Source organism: Trachymyrmex cornetzi, unplaced genomic scaffold, assembly GCF_001594075.2.
Source record: "Trachymyrmex cornetzi isolate Tcor2-1 unplaced genomic scaffold, Tcor1.1 scaffold127, whole genome shotgun sequence".
Lineage (NCBI taxonomy): Eukaryota > Metazoa > Arthropoda > Insecta > Hymenoptera > Formicidae > Trachymyrmex > Trachymyrmex cornetzi.
In genome coordinates this window covers 1,352,350-1,377,639 of record NW_017295839.1, presented here as the reverse complement: position 1 = coordinate 1,377,639, position 25,290 = coordinate 1,352,350, and the positions used below count along the sequence as shown (strand labels likewise).

General features: G+C 36.5%; 3 protein-coding genes across 6 annotated transcripts in view; 1 reads left to right on the top strand and 2 right to left on the bottom strand.

Moving 5' to 3' along the window:
• The window catches only part of LOC108770446 (UPF0769 protein C21orf59 homolog), a 61,951-nt gene that overhangs the window by 25,281 nt on the left and 11,380 nt on the right, over nucleotides 1-25,290 (top strand). The window contains exons 1-4 of one of the 3 annotated variants that reach the window (XM_018522044.1): nucleotides 18,351-18,717; nucleotides 21,303-21,679; nucleotides 23,815-24,081; nucleotides 24,718-24,911. The exons of 1 other annotated variant lie outside the window; for it this stretch is intronic. In XM_018522044.1, the coding sequence (XP_018377546.1) occupies nucleotides 21,475-21,679; nucleotides 23,815-24,081; nucleotides 24,718-24,911 (666 nt within the window). In that variant the 5' untranslated portion in view covers nucleotides 18,351-18,717; nucleotides 21,303-21,474. Of the gene's footprint in view, nucleotides 1-18,350; nucleotides 18,723-21,302; nucleotides 21,680-23,814; nucleotides 24,082-24,717; nucleotides 24,912-25,290 lie in introns of those variants that run through there. One more of the 3 variants, XM_018522045.1, reaches the window with a different exon arrangement.
• On the bottom strand, nucleotides 559-4,485 carry Teh2 (tipE homolog 2 phospholipid transfer protein). Of its 2 annotated transcripts, none has more exons than XM_018522048.1 (4): nucleotides 3,958-4,485; nucleotides 3,622-3,880; nucleotides 2,156-2,329; nucleotides 559-1,826 (listed from the first exon to the last, which is right to left on the bottom strand). In XM_018522048.1, exons 1-3 carry the CDS (start codon nucleotides 4,205-4,207, stop codon nucleotides 2,158-2,160), a joined length of 681 nt encoding a protein of 226 aa, XP_018377550.1. In that variant the 5' UTR covers nucleotides 4,208-4,485; the 3' UTR covers nucleotides 559-1,826; nucleotides 2,156-2,157. The 2 variants fall into 2 exon arrangements, with proteins under 2 accessions (XP_018377550.1, XP_018377549.1); XM_018522047.1 differs by having other exon boundaries at nucleotides 2,162-2,329.
• Teh3 (tipE homolog 3 phospholipid transfer protein) lies at nucleotides 4,649-8,363 on the bottom strand. Its single transcript, XM_018522043.1, is given in 4 exon segments — nucleotides 4,649-5,263; nucleotides 5,266-5,284; nucleotides 6,760-6,803; nucleotides 6,806-8,363. Coding segments are annotated over 4 exon segments (1,464 nt in total). The 5' UTR covers nucleotides 8,111-8,363; the 3' UTR covers nucleotides 4,649-5,167.

Genomic DNA, 25,290 nt, shown 5'->3' with positions numbered 1-25,290 from the left:
AAACTATATCGTTTCGTAGCTTACGGAATATAGTTCGCATGTCCCTGCAAAAAATTCAACTTAAAAGTATATCATTATATCTATGCCTATAAACTATGCGCACAATGCGTACCAGCGTTCACGTGCGTTTTATGCGTTTTAATATATTCGTATATTTATATAATATATTTTCTCTTTGTCTATAGAATCCACGACGTGACTTGCGTCCGCGTACAAAATTCGTAACAACTCTTATATCGATTTCGAATAGAATTACGATCGGTAATATTCACAGGCTTAACTTATAGCCTAGTCTTAACCTAAATTACTTGGTGCGGAAGCGGATTTTTAAAGCAAACCGCGTCACTTGCTTCACTTCTTTTTTTTTCATAAAGCACTTTCACATTTTCCACTCAATACATCGTCTTTGTACTCTTTTCAATATCTGCAATAATAATACTCATGGATCGCTTTTCCGATAAAATTTATAAAAAAAATACGTAATTTTATTTTTAATTTTAAAATTATTTTTAATTAAAATTTTTAAATGATTAATTTTATTTTGCTCTTATTTTATCTTCAAAAGATAACAATCTTTTCTCCTCTTATATAGCGCTGTATCAGAGAGAATTTAAAAGTATATACAAAAGCAGCCATTACTCGATATACCTACAATTAGAAAAATAATCACAATAAGATCAGGCATAAAAGATGATTAAAACATTAACAGTTTTAGAAAACCACGTAATTTAGTGTAGCGAGTAACGCGATTAGCCTGATAGGAGTCCGCGTTGGAATTTATTTCTTCTGCTCGACGAAGAATGAAGATACATATTGCGCTTAGCATCGAACCATGGGTTCGTACTGCTTTCATCGATACTTGACTATCGACTTATCGTCACAAGGGCAGCTTATGCGACTTCAGTCGTAAATTCACGGCTACATAGCTTAGTCTAAACCCGATGCTGCTGCAAAACCTAATCTGTGCCATTTAAAAACTATCATACTGCTTAAACTTTTATCACGTAAGTAGGAAGGCGCGCCTTTATCACGATTGAGCTCGAAACACACGGAAATTTATTATCATCATTTCGTAACTATTTTTCATTTGAAATTATTTCCGTAATTAATTTCTACAAGATTTTAAAATGCACAACTATACTAATGAACAATTTAGCGAGTGTTAACGTATATAGCATCCAATGTATTATTAATTAAATTAATTTATATTATTAATGCGATTTCGTTAGTGCATAATATTATTTTCTGATATTGCCGCATGTTTCGAACCATATCTTCTCGAAACTCGCATGGAATACTGATAGATAATTGAAAAGTCCGAGTTCTCATATTCATGGCTCACTTTACGTCGTCAATTTAAAATATAAATAAATGCTTCGCGCAAACAATTCTTCCAATCGTTGATCCGTCAAATAAATTTGACATTACATTTTTTTCTTAAATGCATATATAATTAATCTCGGTGCGATTGAAACATCGAGAAGAAGAGAGAAAAAGAGAAATATTTTTATGGCATATAAACCTAGAAATATGTTTCATTTATTGAAAGCACGAGTCAGAAAGAGGATAAAAAAATCGAATGTAGCATTACTCTAAGACTTTTTCTGAGTAAACTCGATAAAAATCGATAACAACGAGATCCGTTTCCCTGCTCTTTGCAAATTTTTCCTAAGTGATATTGCTCGATCGCTTAAATTTAGAAAGTAAAATACGCTGGAGCCATTCGGAGATGATTTCGCTGGGATCACTCCCGTGCTGGGGGGTGAGCCCTTGGTAGCAGTCAGTATTCCTCTTCGTCTTCCTCGAATTCGTCCTCTGCCAAGATGCTGTGAGAATAAAACAAGTCACTGAATTACAGACATGAAAAAAGGAGAATAAGTAATATGAAAATTACAAGATGAATGGAGGAATTACTTTGATAATTGAAATTCCGCAAATCGTATAATATCTAAAAGCTAAAAATGAAAGGAAAATATGTGTGACATAATTTAAAAGAATGACGAATTCATCAACGTTTGGTCTTTCATTACGTAATACTCAATTGCCGAGTATTTTTCTCAACATTGACAATTGTAGTGATCGTATGGTGACTTCAAAGTAATAAATTCCGTAGAATAAAATTTCTGCTAGCCCGTACCGGGCATTGCATACATACACTTACTCTTCCTTTCTAGCATACTTGTCCATGAGATTGCGACTCGATCCGCCGCAAGTCTTGTTGATCGGCGGACAATACCAGTAGCACAGCACACCGAGCGTCGTGGCGAACAGTACTATGGGCACGATCAAGGCCAATACCAAATGCCTCAGATTTTCATCCCACGAATATCTGCAAACACAAGCTAGTGAGGCTATGCTCTTTACTAATAAGAAATAGGCGGTGCAAACCGATGTATGGTTTTTTTAAATAAAAACACGGTCATAAAACTATAATTATTCTGATAGTGCGCCATTATATCAATGATTTCTTCAAATTTTTGTCCTGATTAAAAATTGTGGCATTACGACACTGTTTAGTTTATATTTATATTTAGACGATTAATTGTGTAACTACCATTACCGCAACGAGTGCATGAAATAATCATTTTTAATATCCGGGTAACAGTTTGAAGAAATCGATATAATGGTGTATTAATAGTTTCGTGATTGTACGTTTAAAGGAGCTCACGATCAATCATGTTGAGCAACATTGCCTGTTGTGCAACGTGATTGATTGCGAATGAAGCTGATTGACGATTTACTATTGTGTAAAATGTGAAAATCTGCCTGATATTTTTGACCTATTTACTTCGTGAGTGGCATAAATGAAAATGTTAAAAAGGGACTAATTTTTGTAAAAAAAGTTGTAAATAAAAGAAGTATTGTTTTCTTTTGCAGATTTTAATTTCTTGAATACGATAAAATTATTAAAATGTTTGTATCGTTTGGAAAATTGAGCAAGAATATTGAAATTTGGATAAATACACCACGTTCTCCTCAATTTTTCAGATGTTCTCCAAATACTATGAACTTTTTAATAATTTTATCATATCAAGGAGGTTGAAATATATCAAAAGTACTATTTCTTTTACCTTATACATTTTTTTAAGACAAAAATCGACCCTTAATATCCTTCTTTGCCAATTGGAACCTGATAAAGTGTATGTATGTATCTGCGCGATTAGTACAACTGAATTTTGCGCAATAAAATGCTAGCGTGAAATTTTACTTTATACAACATTGGTTACGTTTCGTAAAACGCATGATGCACACATGATGTATTATATTATCCTTTTATCATTCCTTAAATATTAAACAAAGATAAAATAATACACCATGTACATCAAGCTTTCTAAAATTTTTAGAGTGAACCTCATTTTGAAGAGTGAAATCTCATTCTTAAAGATTGAAAATGGAGTCACTCTTTTCCAAAACTGGTTCAATTTTTACTCTTTAGAGTGAGATTTTACTTCAAAGAGTTTAATGAGTGCGCTTTATGGAACGCAGTCATTATGTGTTGTACAACTTTTCAAGCATCTTGATTGATCGTAAATGAGCCTCTTTTTATGCGAGAAACAGGGTAGCGCACTATGTTTTGCATTAAGGATTGAATTCATACATACATCATCTCACTGATCATACCTTGCGACAACTATCTCTGGATGTGTTCTACTGTAATAACAGGGAAATATCTTGCCCATATTTTCATAGGTGTATTTCTTGGCGAAAATAGTACAGTTGACTGTGGGCGGATAGCCGCATCCTTCTGTGTTCACAAAGAACTTGGTATCGGTAACGTCCCATGATACTGAACCCAATGGCTTCGCCGTGAATTCCTCATATGGGAGTCTGGTGTAATTGACTTTGATTTGATGACAACGAAGCGCAGCGCTCGTACAACCTAGACAATAATAATTATATGATCGATTACATTCGGACACTTGTTAAATGCGAATACGAAAGAGATCGAGAATTTACCTTCTCTGCAGCTCGCCCACGAACAGTTCTTCAACCCCTCCGCGTATACGTGCTCCGTCGTGACGCAGGCGACAGCATGCGGCGAGAAATCCGCCAGAATGGTGGTTATCGCCGGCTCGACGACGAATGGGATCAGAAACAGGAAGGCGAAAACCGCAAGGATTGCTGTAGTGCCCATGCAGACAGAAGTATAAAACTTGGCCTTGTCGATCATGGCGCCGATCTTGGACTCCTCCACCTGGACGCCCATTATCACCGTCGATTCGTCAGAATCAATGATTGCGGCTTTTTGTGGGTCACGAGGGACCCTACTCGTAATTTACTTAAAAGTTTCTCGAAAGATGCGTATTATACAGCCACGATTTGCGTGGCTGATTCAGAGCACGTCCGTGTGCAAAAGACGTGCTTGTGGTCCACTTACGACACCTCGATTCACACTGTGACTCCTTCTTATCCGTTGGCTGCAGCAGGAGAGGAAATAATTTTCCTCGAATGAGGAGTGAAATATTACATCTATAACGCAGACTGATTAAGCAATCTTGATGAAAATATATATATAATTTGATTTATTTAAGAATTAATCTAAAAATTTGTAAAATTGGACAAGATATGACATGACGAAGCAAATGACAATTATTCAAGAATCAACTTTTCAGATGTAAATAGGACTTATGGATATAAAAAACTTTGGAATACGAAGCTTCTTGAGATAAAGATCTTCGAGCTTGAGTAGGCCGACTTTCGTCGATATTGCTAGATTGCTCACGTTGTCGCACTTCTGGTGATTATGATGAGTTGTAGTTAAGATAAGCAAGGCTATCGAGAGTTCGTCTCGTGTCGATCATCCATCAGCAAGGCGCGCCTCTTGGCTGTTAAACTTTAGCTATTGGTCGCGGCAAATCAATCAGAAAAGGGGAACCTCTTAAAAGCTACGAATGTCACGTGTGAAAAACGCCAAAATCGAGTAAATCTTCTTTCTTGAACCGTTATTTCCTTTCTGAACGAGAGAATCGTGCGGAATTATACATTCGGTATCGTGACAACATCTGCTCGTGTCACATAAGCATGCGTGTGCGGTCTTTCAAATATTTAGTGCAGGCAGTGCGAGTAGATAAATTCTTCCTGATCTCTTTGTTGTCTGACCACTCTTTTTCACTTCGTTTTCTTGGTACTTTTGCAGGAATGTGTACGTGTTGCGTTTTTTGTTTTATTAAATTGCAAGATGAGAATTTTTTATCACGCGTTCCCCCCCTCCCCACACCTCAGTAATGCCCGCGCAGGGAGAATATCGACTGACGAGCCGGACTCTCCTCCAGGAGGGGAATGCCTGTTAACACAACATTAAAATCTATATTGCAACATTAATAAAAGTGATTGTCTATCAGTAAACAGCTCGCGGATTTTTCTTTTCAAATTTAATGAGCTTTGGACTTCGTAGAATAGTTCAAAATAAATAACTGTCATATTTATTCTAATACAGATTTAATTGAATGATATATTTGTTTAAAGTTATTTAAATATTCTTCTAAAATAGTCAAATAAAACAATTGCTTTTCATTTGGTACTCTCAATTAATCGTAATAACATTGACCGAGTTTTTAATCTGCGAATTGCAAAATAAGGAAATAATATTACGCTGTATCTCTATAACAACACAAACATTGAAACAAATACATCTTCAATGCGACAGTGTATTCCTGAAAAGATCAATCCTTTAACGGCAAGTGTAGTATATTTACAACATTCACGATTATAGATTTACATTTAGAAATGTATGAATGTATCGGAAAATTCGGCATCTATATAGTTTAATTGCACTTAAGAATTGAGGATCCAAAAAAGTGTGTGCAGCATTGAACATTGAAAATATAATGCCTATTTCTTATTGCAAAAAAAGCTGTACACATCGATAAATTAATAAATCGAGATATCAATAGGCTTTTCACTTACAAGATTTTTGAGAAAAATTAATCAAAAAAAGTTTTTTAAATGATAAAACGGTGCCGCCGCTAAAGGATTAAATTTTGTTCTTATATCACGATAATATACATATCACGATAATGTATAATACATTGAACACAAATCGCTGATGTTTCTCTTTAAAGATTGTTAACTTATTACAAACGAAAATATAATTGAAACTCAAAATATATACTTTTATTATGATAGACGATAGATGATACATTCGTGTAAAATTAAATGTCTTAAATGTTAAATGCTGTTTTAATCCCTCTAACATATGTATTCAGAAAAAATGTATTTCTTCTACTGATATACTCTACACATATCCAAAGCTCGTATTATCTTTCCTTGATGAAAAGATAATAACAAAATATTTTAGAGAGTAATGAGCGTTGGAAAAATAATTCAATTCACATATATTACTTTAGGTCTGATTTTATTAAAATTACAGTATCTTCATGCCATGCCATTTAAATGGTTTAGATTTATAAACTAAGAAATTTGCACAATGACAAGAATTATTATAAAAGTCATAATAGTTATTAAATAATTATAAAAATTATTATTACTACAACGATCGCGCAAAATGATTAATTTCTATCGAATGAGAGAAAAAAGAAGAGAAGAGAGAAGAAGGTATAATTATAGACAATTATATTGTCAAGTCGCGGATGAAAGTTACATAAAATTAATTTATAAATAAATATTGTAAACTACAAGACAAGAGGAATCGAATAAAACACCTTTTGTAATGTGAAAACGAGCTGATTTAGAGCGATACAACTAATTATAACACCATGCCTTAGAACGCAACTATTTTCTGCCGAAAACAAGTCTTACGTGACGGATCTCAGAGCGCCATGACGGAGTCTCCTCCGCCAGCATCCCCTAAGTTGCCCGACGCGCTTCTCTCTATCGAGACCAGCGTGCCGGGCGTGCCCTTGAACCTCATTCTAGCGTCGTCCCCGACGACGACTGTCCTCTGACAGAAGATCAGAGTCAGACAGCTGACGACAAACAGAATACTCGGCAGGATTAGCGCGATCAAGAACTCTCTATAGGTTGTGTGTAGATCGAATCGTGACACGACAACGCCCGTATTAGCCTCAGCGTAGAAACACGGGAATCTAGCACGCGCGTTATGATCGGAACCGTCCTTCCCGTACTCGTGAAGGAATTCTTTGCACTCATCCCGAAGCGTGTTCACGCATCCCTCAAGGTTGATCAACAATTTACTCTCGTTGGCGATGATCAGGCTCTGCTCCGGCGGTGCGACTAACTTGTCGTTGTCCAGGGGTTTCGTGGCGAATATATTTAAGTAGGACAAGTAAGTGAAGTTCGTTAGATCGCTTAGCAGATCTTTTTCCAGCACGGAACCGTTGATGCAGTCCACCGCTTCCACCCCCAACGTGGAATTAAAGATCCCGTAGCAGGAGGCCATCATGATGTCGCCACGATCTTCGTGCCATATCTCGCGATTAGTTTCCACATCTATAGCTCGTTCGCACTGGCTCAAGTACACTTTGTCGCCGCTGAGAAGGATCATATTCTTATTCCTGGTTGGGATATCGACGCACCTGCGATCGCAATTGTAGGGGGTGCGTATGCGCTCGCAGGTGCCGCGATTACAATTGAATAGGCCGTCTATGTCTATACAAGTGATCTTGCCACGACGACCTGAACACTTAAGGGGCGGGTCCGTGTCGTGGAACATGCACTCGAAGGCGTCGGTGATGTTGATGCAGGTGCCTGCGGAGCAGTTGAATGTCCCGGTCAGATTGCGACACTCGTCCGCGATGCACTTTGACTTCTTCGCGTTCTCCTGATCGATACCGTAGCAAGTCTTATTCGTCGTGTTCGTACAGTTTGCTAACAGAATCGTGGATCCGTTCCTGCGGAGATTCACATGAATCTGCACGCAGGGCCCGGAGGTCTTGGACAGACACCATTCGCCACAACTACCCCACTCGCAATTGTCAGCGTTCACCGCTCGAATTGTTGTGCACATCACGGGCACTTCGCTGATGCCCGATTGGAACGCTCGTCCACTGGGCATGTAGATCGCGACCGTCAGATACACCAACGCGACCGAGGACAGCACCATCGTCATCTGACAGATACAGATCGTGCCGCATATGCGGCCATCCTGCGGTGGTATCACCAGGTTCTCCACCGGAACTGGCTTCGGCATTCTGCTCCAATTGGATTGATCGCTCACCAATCGATTGTCTACGTGCACTTGTTCATCTTACATGGACGAAGGTGTAACTAATGTTCGCTAGATAAACATGTGATTTATGTTCACTTGAATAGATTGGAGAAGACTCAACGGTGATTTAACAACTATTTAGAGTCCATAAATCAAAGATTTTTCGTATTTTTCTTCAACAATCTTGTCAGCATTTGTAAAGGAAAAAGATTACTCTTGAATTCTCCAACATCCTGATAAGATATGCCGAATAAAAACCTTCAAATTGTGCATATCATTATTGTTACTGACTATTATGTAAGTCAAAATTGCACTTTTATCGATATAAGTCCCACAACACTCGTTGCTGAATGGAAAACGATAATTATTTTAACAAAGATAGTTTTATTAAACAGACTTTCGAGCGTTTCAACCACCAAAAATTAAGCGGTTAATATTGCTGCACTAGCTTTCTACATCTCGTGGCGTGTCGCGAGGATCGTTCGTCGCAACATTCCGTATCACATCACACAAACACGACGCGGCGTTGATGATTCAGCCTTTTATCTCGATCTTTACGTTACTTTTCGCAAAATCGCGAATTCGTCGAATCCCGCCCCACGCAGAAATATAAGCGCATTTGCATCATCGGCATTCCACGTCAGAGGTTCCCACGCGCGTAAAAGTCTCTTTCCTTTTTACCGCAGGACGAGTCTACCCGCGCGCATGTTCTGTCCCGGTCCTCGTGTAATATGCGCCGACGGCACCCTCGCGCGAGGACGCACATTGATCGCGGTGTCGCGCGACTGCGCATCGCCGGACTGCAACGGCACCGTCCGCGTTACCGCAATTGACGTCATGTACTACGAAGACATCTAAGGGAGAATGATGCAGGGTGATCTCCAGAGATGGCGGGTTTCGATCAATTCGGACCAGCTGGTCGCGATTTTTCGAATTTTTCGCGAATCGTCAGACGACAATACGAGTTGAAGAACCTCAGAATTTCTTTAGTAGAACATTTTTTTATATTTTCCTATTTTTTAAAAGATTCAAGATTTGTACGATTTGTATAAGAGTTCTTAAGTTGAATTTAATTACATCGTTTGAAAACTTTCACTTAATGTTAAAACCTGACGAACTGGTAATGATGCGAGTTAAGTAAAGGTTTTCTAAGAAAAGGTTTTCTAAGAAAACTTTATAAAAATAGTCAAGCATGCTATGAAGAACCATAATAAAATCGCTGCTGAGAATAAAGTAGGTTAAAGCAAAGTGTCCCAAGTACGAAGCGGAATAATTTCCAGCTGCATTCATCTAATGTGGATTACATGTATATGCGTTGGAGACAGTGGCGTAGTAAGAGAAAACAACGACCGTTCCCTCCACCATAATCTCACGTCTTCTTTACTACACTATTAACGTCAATCACTGATAGACTAATTAACAGATAGCTCTATCAATTTGTCAAGCAGTATCTTTGTTTGCATTTTATCCCTTTTCTTTCACATACAACATACTTGCAATACTGACATATAAAAAATAGACAGCAATTTCTAAATAAACTAAAAATTTTAAATAAGTCAATTTTTTAATGAGATAATTGAACAGCGCAGAAAAGGAAAGACCACATTAATAGTAAGGAGAAAAAAACAGTCTTTTTACTTTGCCGAAAATTGTGACAGCATTAGATGAAAAAATCGTCTAATCTCATAAATTAAGCAATGAATGTCAAAAATGCATCATACGGGATGAATACTAAGTACTCTAAAAAATTTTAATAAGTGATTCTTCATATAAATTTCAAAACAAACAAAAACTTTACATGGCCATGTGTTCGAACCGACTTAATTTTAAAGATACAAAGTGTCTAAGTTAATGAAAGAAATTTATTTTATTTTGAAAACCAATTTCAGATTATTTTGAAACATACAAAAAGTTTCATTACAATAACCCGAAATTGATTTTTTTAATTTTTGGAAAAAACAAAATTTTTCTTTCAACTTTAACACCTTGTATCTTTGAAATTAAATCGTTTCGACACATCGTCATATAATAAAGTTTTTGTCTTGAATTTGTGTAAGGAATAGTCCTTTAAAATTTTTTTAAATACTTAGTACCTCTCCATCCTGTATACTTTCCTTTTACAAAAACAAAATTTCTCGCGTTACAAACAGAAATTTATCCGTTCTGTAGCAAAAAAGCTGTAAAAGCTAACGATTCCACTGCTTTAATTGCTCCTGTTTTGTCTTTCACCCAAGCAACCGAGATAATTTATGGCCTTTTGTATTCCATTACAAATAAGTCTTTCATTTCTGCTTGTAACGAGGAAGTATGTATGTATACTAATGAATTCGCGCCCGTGCAAAGACGGCATCCAGGACGGACCACCCCCCCCCCCCTGTCTCTCCCCTTACTACGCCACTGGTTGCGGGTGATAGGCCTATGCAAGGAATTCCTAAGAGGTCTAAGTGTAACAGCGAAACTAGGTCGACAACCATTTGTTCCCATTAAAATAATCGACAATACCTAGCGCGGTTTAATTTTGGCTTTATGTTTCCTTTTCCGATTGGAAAAACAGAAACAGAACTAATACATGATCGTTATTTATATTGATGTTTTACGTCTTGTAGATTAATGCTGAAGACAAATTCCAGCGACCATTTTGAAAGATAACTGACATCAGTCGTAAAGTTTTATGTGTCTCTTCTAATATCGAAGCATATATGTTTTCTCCAAGTACACATAAAATATTTTATCTCTCGCAAACGTAAATGTACAATATGTAAGTCCCTTTCTAAATCTACAAAATTTACTTTACAAAAATTTCATAAGCAAGACTTGTTTAATCTCTCGATGATCTTAATTCTTAAACAATACACGATAAACACAAATAGTATCATTACATCAATATAATTTTCCAATTGACAATATAAATATAACACATAACAGTTACATTGTTGAGTAGAAAAATAATGTAATGTTGCTATTAATTTGTGTTCAGCGGAATTTTTATACAGAATCTTTTCCAATTGTAAGAATCTCAATTTTTGTTTTCTTTTCATCACACAAAATGGATCTGCCCCTATACTGTGACACAGTTTTATTAACGACCTTCGCAACATGTGGCAGTTTAACCATGGAAAAAGGCAAGAATGAGAGAAGAGAGAAAACGCTGACAAAACGCGAACGAAAGAGTGTAACAAAAACGAAGCTTACGGTGTTCGTATTTTATCGAGCGCCAGGCTTAGACGGTGTGGCGCCTCCGTTTTATACGGTTTTCCACTAATGTATAATACACACGCTTTGGACTCTCGTATCATTCATACAGAATCACGCAACTTGAATCGTGTCAACATCAATTTTTTATATCGATTGGCACGGGAAAACACGAACGATTTCTATGATAATTTATATATTTTTATATTTTTATATATTTTTATATTTTTCATAAAGCAAGATGGAATCTACAAAATGATTCTATCATAATTAAATTGAAGATGTATGTCTTCATAAAGAAGAACAGAGGCAGCTGAAATTTTTCAGAGATTAAAGCTAATAATAAGAGAGTATTTAAATAAAAGAATGTTATACTGCATTCATAAAATAGCAGTTCTTTGTTATAACTTTCTTTTTATAGGAACTTACAAATTGATAAATAAATAATTCCAGATGCGTAACATTAGAGAAAATGCGCATCAATATTGACAATATTATGCGATATAATTGTGCGGCTCGGTCGAATATTAAATGAGGTCGACTGGAATAGAGTTTGTCGCGTTTCTGCGGCTCACCTGAGAATCGATCACCTGAATTTAAATTATTCAGCGCAAAGACCTTTCGCAACGCGGATATATTTCCGTATGTATTCTCAATCTATCGGTGGACCAGTATAAACGTGTCACTTTTATCACTTGATAATATTCCATCTATACCGATGTTACAGAACATGTTTTACATCTAGTTATAAAGGCTATAGATACCGATCTATAATACTCACAGCTAACGCCGCAACCCTACATGATATATATAACTTATCGCGCGTATTGTCACGCAATAAAATAAAGTAATAATAAGACAATAATACAAACACATAAATACGCGCGCGCGTTACGATAAAATTATTTTATATTGAAGATAATATCGAAAAGTGATCTCGTGTATGTTTAAGTTTTCTTCCTTCTTTTAAATAAATATAACAATTGTAGACACATCAAATGTTTAAAAAATATTATAGATATTGAGGAAAAAGTACATATTTGATTTTTTGTTTGATCAAACGTTTAAACGAACGCGTGATTGACACGTGTTGTAACCAAGAATGAACGATCGATCGTGCTATGATTGACAATACGCTAGACCTGACCATTCTCAGTTAATTCCATTCATTTATAATTTACAATTTCTTGTTGCGTATAAGAAAAAAGAAGATTTTAATTAATGAAACAGAAAAGATTCTGTATTGTTTGCTGTAGTACATATAGACACAATTACGCGAACAGATTAAATGGAGCAGTCTACTCCGCAATTGTAATAACCATTTGATGCTGATACTATTTTAATCTTGTGCGGAAAAAGAACATTTAGAGAAACGTTTATGGGAAAACTTAATAATAGCTTCTTCCCACGCGCGTTGCGTCATTTCTTGTTTAACAGAACGCGTGAATCACTAAAGATATACGTCACTGAAATTCCATGTATTTCAAACTACCATCATCGAAATTATTACGATGAGATTATAATGACTCACAAAACTCCACAGTGATTCAGCTCACCATTAACAATTCTCCAAAATTGTCGAAGATACAAAACGAAGGTTCGTTGCTTTTTTGCTTCCCTCTTTGATCAACCGGTAATAGCGTCACGGATTCACGCCGATACGCGATAGCCGATCAAACGGCAAAAGACACGTGCAAGTACGTGCGAAGCTCGTACGCACCTTGCAGGAAGTTGCGGGAGTAGTTTTGCTGTCAGACAATCACCTGTCAAGCACTTGCCACGCGTTGTTTACGCGGGTTTCGTCGTTCGCCACCTGCTCGCCGAGGGGATGCTACGCGCTCGGAGTCCGCGCTCTTCGCGGGGTGAAAACGATTGGAGAACGCGCGCGGAACAACACGGGGTTGCGTCCGGATCTTCAATCTGTACTTACGCAATGGTGGAATAAATTGCCGTTCCGGTGTAAACCGCAGAAAATCCGCTTTCCGCAGTCTCGTCTGGTCTGCCGAGGGGAAACAAATATGGCGGTACGACAGTCGTACTGGAGCTGCAACGGCTCCACCTCGCAGTTACCGTATTGTACCACAAAATCAATACATCGGGTTGCTACCAACACTATCGTTTTGTCACAGCGAGCGAACCGCGGCGGGCACGCACATCCACGCTTCTGTGCCGGTGAACCACCCACGCGTCGATCGGCGGGTGTCTCATCACGGCAATTGCGGCAGTAAAATGATTTACCTTGAATGAGAATCAGAAGATCATCTGATATCCTAGTGAAATTTGTATTGCGAATCAACCCACGCTGAACACCCGAAATCCCTCGGTCGGCCCACTCGCGTGCTTTCCTGTATTGTCTCAACGTCACTTCTAATCGTTTCGATCGACGGCGAATCTTCACGAAAGAAATGACGATCCTCTTCCCTTTGACGTCATGAAGAGCGGCTTGGGTTGGAAAATAAGGAGTTGGAAGATCGATCGATTCTATTTCTTAGCGCTTGACTTACATCACTGACTCGCTGATCCAATTAGGAGGTTTGCAGGAACTGATTACACACACACATACACACACATACACGCACGCAGGAATTCTGGGAATGTCCTAATTACTGTCCCAATCCTAGATTATTAACTGCTTTCTTCGATTGCCTCGAAATTCTCTCGAGTGTCACTATTCCAGATTGAAACGACGACGATTGACACGTGGATCAAACACGTGCAGTTAATTTCGGGCGCGTCGTTAATTTAATCGGAATTGGAAAGAATGTTAAGATTATATCGCATAGATACATCACTGGCTCGTCCGAGAGATATATTTGCACCCACTCGTGCACGCATTCATGGCCATAAATAGAAACGCGGCGTCCGATATCTCCAATAATCCATCCCTTTGGCTCTTCCGTATTTCGAACTCTCTATATACTCTATGGAAAAATATAGCGCGGAGATATACGCTCGTACATGAATGCTCGGATGAACATTTTCGTTTGTTCATTATTAACTTGAAAAATTTCTTTTATTCTTTAGATTTGTGATAATATTCAACTATAGGAGTGTCATATCCAGATAGCAATGTAACGATATTTGTCGTCAATTTTTAGTATTAATATGACAAATCATGTCGGTTTGCTACCTTAATAGGATTGTTTGAAAATATGTAGATATTTGTGTAATATATACTGATATTAAAATCTTTTAAAGCAAGGTTTACGAGATTTAGCGTTTTGTCATATTGTTGTTGCGAAATGGGTTTATCGTGTAATTCCTGGTTATCAGATCGGATATTAGTCCAGCGTGATTTCTCTCTAAACAAATCAAATTTTATAATAAAACGTTATGATTATACTTGTTGCTCCGCACTCATTAGTTTAAAAACCAAATTATAAATATACAATAATATATACGTATATAAAAGTTTTAATCTAGTGGAATCTATTTTTTTAATCTAAATTTGTTTATTATATTACAAATTTATTAACTTATTCAGAAATTCTATAATCACTTCTGTGATCATGACCTCGTCTATTCAATGTCGACTCCAATATATACATTTATTGGTATAAAGGTTATTTTAGTTTGCTTCTGCCAAAAAAAAACAAAAAATTTAAATAGTATCGATTCGTACAAATCTGGCAATTAGCAAAGACTTGGCACATCATTTACATTCGATATGGCACAAAAACAAATAATCGAGGGAGTTGGCCTGCATTTCAGTTTACTGGCTATCGGCCAAATTTTCCGCAGGACCGCCAACGAGAGGGACGAATCAGACTGGAACTATCCCCGGCTACATCATTAAGGTCAATCCGCCTCACTATGCCAGTGTGGCATCTCGTGCCATGCTGATAAAGAGGATAGTACAATGGCGGCTCTATTATTTCTACACGATAATTCACAGAAAACGTCACATGAACAAAGAGTAATTTTTTAAAGAGAAAATACTGCGTACTTTATTAGAAACAATTAAAAATTCTACATTTTCACGTTATTACGCATTCGTGGAAATGTAACGTTATCTTTTTAATTAATTAATTTATGACTTCTACTTTCATTTTGTTGTCGTTTTTCAATTATTTATCTTAATATAATCGACGATGTTCTCGATGTTTGTCTAAGAGAAAAAGTGTTAAACAATAGATGCAAAAGGTTTATAAAACAGTCTCCGAATCTATTCAAATAGCATTTAAAATTTGTAGAAATAATTAGAATTGTTAACGACTCTATATTTTAATATTAAGGAATAAGACCTTTATTAATTAATATTTTCGGGCAATTAAGAAACTTAATTGAAAATATATAAATAGATATTGATTTTTGACAATTTTTCTATAAAACATCTTCAAGTCATCACATCTCCTTTTCTTTGTGCTGACATCTCGTTTTTCTTTACGAATTGAAAGCAAAATTGTGTAAATGGTTTCAATTTCTCTAACTAAATTTGAACATGATTGAATTTGATAATCACAAAATGCAAACCGTGCTCTACATTTCGCAGCCATTGCGACATTTGCGACGCGAAGTATCGAAAAGCATACAATAAACTGCATTCACCGTCTTAATAGAAGCTGCGAATCAGTTGATATCCTTCTTAAAAGCATTTACACAATTTTAGCGATGCGACTGACGCGGAAGTTATATTACTCGGTAACTGATGCTTTCTTCGTCGTCAGACGGAAATTAATATTGAGACCCGTTCGACCGATCGTCTGGAGACGTCATTCACGATAATAATAACTCTCCGAACCATCTGGGAAAATAGCACCTAGGAGATGATAAATTATTTATTAATAAGCAGATACTTGAAATAAGTTTGTATCACTGAAATCATCGATGATAGATCGAAAGTACCAAATCTCTTAAAATTTCTGCATCTTGTAACTGAAGCAAACTTTAGCAAAGGGCTTAACTTCGTTTTGTTGACTTCGTCACTGTTCCAAACTAGACCGAAGCACTTATTGGTTTTCCTTCTTAAAGGAAAGGATATCAGCACTTGGTCGTCAAATAAAAGCAAAGTGTTACCTGACTATCTGCATATAAAAAAGATATTGATTTCTTTGTCCTTTATCTTCTTCAATTTTAAGACTTTTTCTAAGATATAAATCTATTTCCCCCAGTAAGAATACATGCAAATATCAGTTTATAAATAAATCTTGATATCGATTTAAAGAAAAAGCACATAAGTCTGCTTTAATCAATATCTGAATGTCAAGTTAAATCTTAAATGAATAATCGAATAATTTAGAACAACCCAGTAGTCGCAGTAGTTCTCTAATCGAAAGGTCGCTATATCGAACCATTCGCATCTCAAAATGTCTCTGTTCTAAGGATTTCACTTGATATTCCCTTAAGACGAGATTTCAAATGACGGCTATAAATATGGACCTAAGAATCCGAGATTAAAATACACAATGGTCGTAACGCTGGAACAAGGGTAATAAAAATCCCTGTTATTTCTTTTTACATACAAGACGAAATCCATAACTCCACCGCTCCGACTTAATTACAACGCATTATTCTTATTTCTCGACCAATCCCTCGGATCGATGGTAGAACAGTCTCTCGAGGGTGCTGTATTGCATTGAATAAATAATAAGAAATAGGGTAAAAAGTATAGGAAAGATGGAAGCAACAATATTAAAAACAAAAATCATTCAGATAATTTTAATGCTACGTTGTAAAAAAAAATGTATAAAATTACATAAATAATACGTGTAAAAATTACACAATTTATAATAGAAATATATGAAATTGTGCATTTTTACAAAAATTAGTACTTTTATCTTTAATTGTGTAAATATATTTTTGTATTAGACGGAAAATTATATACAATAACAAAAATATATTTTATAGTTTTCTATGTAAATGTACAAATTTATGTAATATTACATAATGTCATGATAACATATATCACATATTTGCATTTTCATGTTTGTTTATGTATGTATATATGTAATTGTATATATATCATATATATATATATATTGTGTGTGTGTGTGTGTAAAATACAGCTTAACGAAAATTGTATATAATTTGTGTTGACGAATTAATACTCAACTACTATTTCTATATTTAACTCTAATTATAAATTTTTACTTGTGCTGATTGTTTAACCTGTGACTTTATTTTACGTGTGTGTGTAAATATACACTTTTAAAAGTGAGTACTAAAATTATCCTACAACTGTTATAATTTTACGTGTAATTCTTTATGCAGAATAATCTGCAAAATTGTTTCATACATAAAATAGAAAAAAAATGCATTGATAAAATGCAATTTTTTCCTTGCATGTCTTTCCCATTAAAAGATTTAATCTTTAAAAACGGACATATAATTTTTAAAATTCCATTATGCTAAATACCCCTTGCTATTTTTAATGATAAATATAAATTATACAGTACATTGCACATTTGAAAAAATTGTATACTTCTCTAGAAAAAAGCTCCAAATCTCTTTATAATATTTCAGATCATCAACTTTAACATTTCTGCCTTTTCCTCTATGTGATTAAAGGTTATAAAAAGTTTCGTTAGAGAGAGAGAGAGAGAGAGAGAGAGAGAGAGAGAGAGAGAGAGAGAGAGAGAGAGAAATGAAATTTCATTAGGGAAAAAATAGGACGATGGGGAAAGAAAGCTTTGATATTATGTATTCGTGAGAGAGTTACGATATAAATCGTTGAACAGCGTGCTGTCTGACAAGACAGCAGCAGCAATAAATTGTACCGCGGGTGTAATCGTGGAAGAAAGCGCGAGAAGCGCCTTCGAAGAAGAGGGAACGCAAGGTGATCAGGGGTAGTCCCGGACGACGGCGATGCTTCACGCCGTCGTCGGCCTCGTCGTCGTCGACGACACTAGTGGCGGTCGATGCTACGAGGTACCGTCGTTGGCGCTGGTATCGCTAGAAAATAAGCTCGCCCGAAAGCTCCACCGACTGCAGTAGCCCGGCATCCGTCGGCGCCGCGGCCAGGACGAAGGATTTGTACGCACGCGAACTTCATATCATAGGAAGTCTGCCGATGAAAGCTCATCGCTGAAAACGCACGCTATGCGGACTTCGTCGTGATCTACGAATTGTGGGACGGTATATCGTTTCTTTATCTTTCCGTCTCACCCTTTTCCCCTTTCATCCCTTACGTCCTTCTTCTCTTTATTCGCGCCCCCGATTTAATCATCCCTTCGGCCAGGGCGTCGTGACGAAAGCTGTGATTCGCTTATCGCGGGGACAAATGTGCACGGTGGGCAGCAGTGTGACATAGTGCGCGGAAGTAGGAGACGAAGAGATCGGCAAGTGGGCAGAGGAGCGAGGAACGCGGGAAGAGGAGGAGCAGAAGGTGGATGACGATGATGAGGGGGCACAGGAAGAGGGCGCCGAGCCCTGATGCATTCGCATCTTCTACATAGGGGGTACCGTTACGTCGATCCCAATAACGAAAGAAGACTGATCGAGTTTTCTTTGCGTGACTCACTCCGATTGAGATTCTTTGCGGGTTCAAACCGCTTGAGAACCAGCAACTTGAAGCGCTTTGAAATATAATGCCGAAAATATTGCTAATTATCGCGGATGTTCGTAAAGGGGGAAGTTTAAATTTTCGCAAGCTGATGAAACCTATTCGCGAATAAACCATTAATCGAAGACCACTATATACATAAAATAACACATTGTTTTTGGGTATAAGTTTGCGTCATGAAGAAAAGCTTTTAAAAACACGTTTACATTTATAAGAAATTTGTAAGTTTTATATTTGGAATATCCACGAAGATATTCGTTTTTCATTGACTATTTTCTTAGATTTTAAATAATTATGTTCTAAAATTATTGTTTAACGTGATGCAAAATTATTTCTTTTCTTCTATTCTATTTTATAAGAGTAAATAATAATGTCGCTACGCGTAGCTTAGCCGAGACACTACCAGTGTCTGCAGATTGTGGTAGTAAATGTTACTTTTGACGTAAATCTTGAAAAGCGTGTGCGTGAAAAAAGTGATAAAGAATTACGTAAATAGATTTAGCTGTCACTAATAAAATACATGATAGAATATCTTGTTATAAAAAAGTTACGTCATATTATTTTTTTACGTTTACGATTATAATTATTTTAAATTAGTGATTGCAACAAAATCCAAGAATATAATATTGCTTTCACACCATTTTTTTTAGAAACTGTTAACAACTTTGAAGTAACCGTGACTTTTATTATCTATCCCCTATGCTATAAAAATTACATTAGACAAAGGAAAGGTTAGATAGACTTGCAATAGAAATACTCTATACAATAGGATATATAACCTACAACGTAAATTTTGCGTTGAAAGCAAACTTAGGAAAAGTTATTACTAGCATCTTTTGTGTCATAAAAAATTAAAAATATATACATATATATTTATATTTATACATATATAAATTTATATATACGAGTAAAGGAATTATTAGATCTGACAGTTACATATCACAAATTGGCAATTCAATTAAAAATTCAATAAACAATAGAAATTAAGCATTATTTTTTATAGATAAATAACAGATTATTTTTAGTAACGTAGAAAATTTCATTTTATGTTTTTTAATCAATTTATTGAGATGTATAAAACGCTTTTTTAGTAGGATATATAAATAATTTATTTTTTACTTACATTAATTAATTTTTCACAAAAGGTGTGTAAGTATAGATAAATTATTACTTTTAAGCACGAAGGACATGATATAAAGTCTCTTTAATCTCTTCGCGATTAAGTCTCCACGTGTACTCACATAAACTCCTTAAAGCTCCACATAAGTTTTATCTTTATCGACTCTCGTGCAATGTGTATGCGTGACAGTGTAATCCATATAAATAAACTCCAATAACGTATAAGGCAATATTTCGGAACTAAAAGTCGGGATCAATTCTGAGAATGATTGTTTCATTTCTATTTAGGAAGATCAGAAATTTTCGGCGAAAAAGTCCACGAATTGCCTTTTGATGAGAAACTTGAGGAACCAACTTAACTTGGTGATCAAACTTCAAATATTGTAATAAACATAGATTCTGTGTTTCTCTTTTTAATGCTCATTACAAATTTTACAAATATAAAAATCAAGTAAAATATATTAATAAAATTTAATAATAAAACATAATAGATAAAACATTTATTATGAAACTAAGATATCTTCTTTGCAACAAAGAATTCCTCAAAGAATTCGATGAAAACCGAGTTATATGATGTTAATAGGTATTGTCCGTTTCATTTATCTATAACGAGAATCAAACGATCTCGTCATTGTGTCGAAAGCCGATAGTGCCGTAGACCAAGTTGGAAACACATAATTGTCTGACACTTTGCTTCCTGCAATAACCTACGTCAATTTACGTTGAAATTAAAAGTATTCTATGAGGTCATTACACTGTGAGAAATTAAATGAACTCCATAATGCTTAGTTTTATCATTTTTATTTTAAACAAAATAGAACTTTAGAGCATTTAAGAGCTAGATAAAATATTGTTAATTTTTTATGAAGAAGAAAAAGATTACTGCAATCTATAAACACGATAAAAAAATATTAGATTCATCACCGATAGTTGTATTGATTTCACCTATCTCCATTCTCCACTGCCATTTACTGGCCCTATACACGTGCCCCTAGTTTGCCAAAGGATAAAATAGATTGTGAACCAACATCATACAACCTCTAGATAATATAAAAAATTATACTCTTTTATCATTCGACCGAATGTACGTCGCAAAAGAAGATAAAAAAGTTGTTTAATCGATACGTCGCTTCAGGGTGATCAAGATAAATGGCGCTCGTTACACAAATGCGTACGAAAGAACCTTATATTTAACAGAAGTATTTCAGCGCTTACTATAATCCCCAGGAATCTCCATGAAAGATAAAATCATCTCTCGGAGAGTGACTCCGTGACTCTGATCTTTCAGAGCGCGCGCACAAAGAAAACTCGACTCGCGATTCTAGACGGAACAGAGGACAAATACCCACAAATTGTCTGTAGATCGTTCCGTCTCTTCGACGTCCGACGTCTGACGACGAGCAGCAAGCACGCCGAGGACGACGACGACGACGACGACGACGACGACGACAACGACAACGACGACGGCGACGACGGCGACGACGTCGCTTAGGAGTATCCAGCACGAAACCAGCACTGCCGTTTGTTCTCCGAGATGGCGGACGAAAAGGAGAAGCAGACGTTCTTGCAGAAGCTGCTGTTTTACACGACCGCGTTCTTCATCCTCCTCAGCACCTTCAGCCTCTTCGCCTTCCTCTTCTTGGTCCCCTTCGTTATCGACCCCGCCTTCACCACCATCTTCATGCAGTTCGAAACTCGACCCGCCGAGTGTGTCACCATCGATGTTGAATCCAGAAGAGGTGAAAAATCGGCACCTTATCTCATCTGTTCGCTCTCGTTGTCGCTCCTCGTTGCATGCTGTGTACTGTGAATTTCTCTATTCTTCGCTCTTCTGAGATTCTTCCTTCGCGCGCAATTAAGTCTTTTATGTTTCTCTGTTTCTATGTCCAAGCATGTGTGTTTGTTGGTATGAACGTACATTTCATTTTGCGCTTGTATGTATGTGATGAAAGATGTCTTTTAAAGTTGCAGAAAGAATCGCGTTTAAAAAATCATATTTACGTTTGTTTCTACCAATGTACTTTAACTTTAATCTCGCTTCAATTAACTCTTCATCTGTTTACAGTTCGAAGAATTGGAAATAAAAGGAAGAGAAAGATGAACCGAGATTCAAGTTAATATATGTAGATATATTGAAAACGAGCATTGATTTTATTATAAAAGAGACATATTATAAATGTTGTAAAACAAAAAAATTGTTTACAGTACTATAAAAAAACAAAGTTCTTTAAAAAAAAAATTAGAAATCATATATTATTATATTTTACAAAAGTGACCGAAAATGACGGACAGATGATAAACGAACATCAAGAACTGACGTAAATTATTATTTACGAAAATAGGTCAGCATCAAAATACGTGAGTTTTATGAATGATTGGAAAGACTATTTCCAGACCAAACAAAAAGTGACGAAGAACGTCCGTTACAGGACAGCTGACATTTAATTTAATATTTATCATATCATGATTTATTTAGTTGGCATAAAATAGCAATCCATCTCTTATTAATGAAGGAAAATTAGCACGTGGATAACAATTATGAAAGTAATTGTGTTTTTATTATAACAGCAAACGTCGAAGAACGTCGTTCCATCACAATTGCTTCGTCTTCTTTTGCCACTTGGGAAATACTTTCCTAACTCGCTTTGGATCACGATAAATTCTACGGAGATTGTAACAAAAAACTTATGAATGTTTTATTCCCCAATGACACGCATCTACCTTTCATGTCGAATCATCCATTTCACATATGTAAATATGTGTAACATAAAAGTTTAATACTATCCTATAAATTTTTATTTGCTATTAGACGAATACCGAAATACCAAATTCATATATAGGTACATTAAAAAAACAGGAAATATAACGTTTCTTTACATAATTCAGATGACTTCTTTCAAATCGTAATAGAACACGTAATACCTACACGTAATACATACGCACGCAATACATTAGTAGCCCATTAGAATTTGATTCTTTGTTTTTTTTTTCAAATAAAATCAGAAAGAGAGGAAGAAAGAATCAGCGACTTTCATTATCGTTAAATAATATTTGCGGGATCGATTTAGAAATGAAAAATATAAAGATATAAAAAAGACTCGATCATGATTAATTACAAGAGAGGCCGCAACGAGTTGTGATAAGATTGACGCAACTGGTGTCTTTGTGCTCTTGGTACCTTCGGCTCATACTCATTCGAGTCTCCTCGTTTCTCCTTCGTCATTTGAATTTTCTTCTCTTCACGGACGTCAATAGGGTGCAGGTGTTTTTCACGATTGAGCACCGGCCTCGTGTCAACAATTCCGTGCAACTTACGTCATGCAAAACACTTTCTGACGGTTCAATCTCCAACAGTCTCTCCTTTCGTCGTAATCGCCTTTGGTGTATGCACGTTTCCTGTATTTATTTCATACGGTGGTTTATTCTTTCGCATTATGTATGCCTATTTGTGCCGCGTTGACCGTGTATTTGAATGGCGACTGTGATATTTTTTCATTTAAATGTCAAGTCGGACGGCGGATGATGATTTTTCAGAAAACTGAAATAAATTAACGATTCATAAATTCTTCAATGAATTATGTATAATTCAGAATAATGCTTGTTGAATCGCAGTTGCGAGCTTTAAGCTTCAGTCTCGTAAATTTTCATAAAGAATTATCCCTGCGCTGTCTTCATGTAATCATCATCCTTTTAATCTGCTGTCTCACGCTTTCATTCATTCTAACGATTTAGTGTATGTACGGCTGTATGTATGTACATGTATTCGGATGTCCTTCATTCTCCAGTTATTTATTCACGCGCGAATGTTCTGTATGTTGTGCTTGGATTATATTTCGCGGCCGCGCAAATTTCCATAAATGATCGTTGAGTCCAGGTACGAGCAATTGCTCATGGACATCCTGTAGAGAGGGTTGTACTAAGGAACTGTACGATTGCACGCAAATACGCGTCAATTATAAACTACCGGATAACACGTCCGATGGGGCGGACGGGGGAGGCAGAGCGGTAGGAGGTGTCGAGGATGACGAAGAGAACAAGCGGATGCCTCGTTACGAGCGTTCCTTAGGCGAGTACATCGAGGACCTCGACGAGAATTTTGCTATGGATGATGAGAACGGACTGCCGAAATCTTTCCCTACAGGTACAAAGTAATATCACTGAGGGATTTACATTTAATCCTATCTCAATCGTCTAAATCTGTTCCATCCATATTTGTTTTTTGAAAGAACGTAATTATTATAAGCGAAAGGAAGAGCTTGTTATTTATTCGTGTAATTGATATTACACATGTGCATCAGAAACGTTTGTAATTTGACATGGAAAATATGAAATTATAAAATCCCTTTCCGTTATCCAGTTAAAGAGCCAACAGAAATAATAGGAATGTTGGAATAAAAGCGATATTTCAAAACGACTGATAATCATTATTTTTTCGTAATTGCATTATTAATAAGTATTTTTATCATATTTTACCATTTTATAATCATTATTAATTAAAAAATTTTTATTGTGATGAATTATTCCGGTTAACTACGTGTAAAAATTGCTAGAAACAGGCGTGGATTTAACGAAGCCAGAGAACTAAAACTGTTGTGGCATTCGCCGATTCGCGGAAGAGATAAGTTTTAAAACGTCGGCGATTCATCGCTGAATGTGAAAGCGCACTGTATATATAAAAGTCATTACACGTGCTCTTTGTCCCCGTCCGGTTTGTTCTTCCGGTTGTCTTGCTGAAAAGTATCCCCATCGCCGAACAATAACGAGGGGAAGTTCGCAGGTCTCATGGGCAACGACTCCGTGTGGTACTTCACCGGGGCCAAGCTGTTCCCCAACGTAAAAGGCTGTGGATACCCTCCAATGCTGAATTGCAGTATTTTCTACCGGCAGTACGCCAACATAGGGCAGAACTTTAGCTGTTACTACTCGAAAGTGGATCCCGGGATAGTCATCAGCGACCTCGACATGTGGCAGGTCTCTGACGTTATTGTATATTTTCCACGTGTGGACTTCCTTATCGTGTCTATGTATCTCTATTTTCAACCCTAAATCCAGGATGTACAAATTCCTTCGCAACGCGATGGCATCCGTCTAGACTAGAATGGCTTTAGCCTCCGTATTATAACCCGGTGACCGAGTTAGCGATTTACCCCGGCGTATATCGGTATGTGCGAATCACGCAAAAGTGCTGTATGACTTTTGCCCGAGTTTACACTGGGACGAGCCGTGCACTTGAGAATCAATACTGCGGCTGCCTATCGGGAGTATAGAGTGTAATATACGACCGAAACTGTTTCGTATGAAATAATTAAATGGATCACGGTAATGAATTCCTGCGGAATCGGTTGAAACA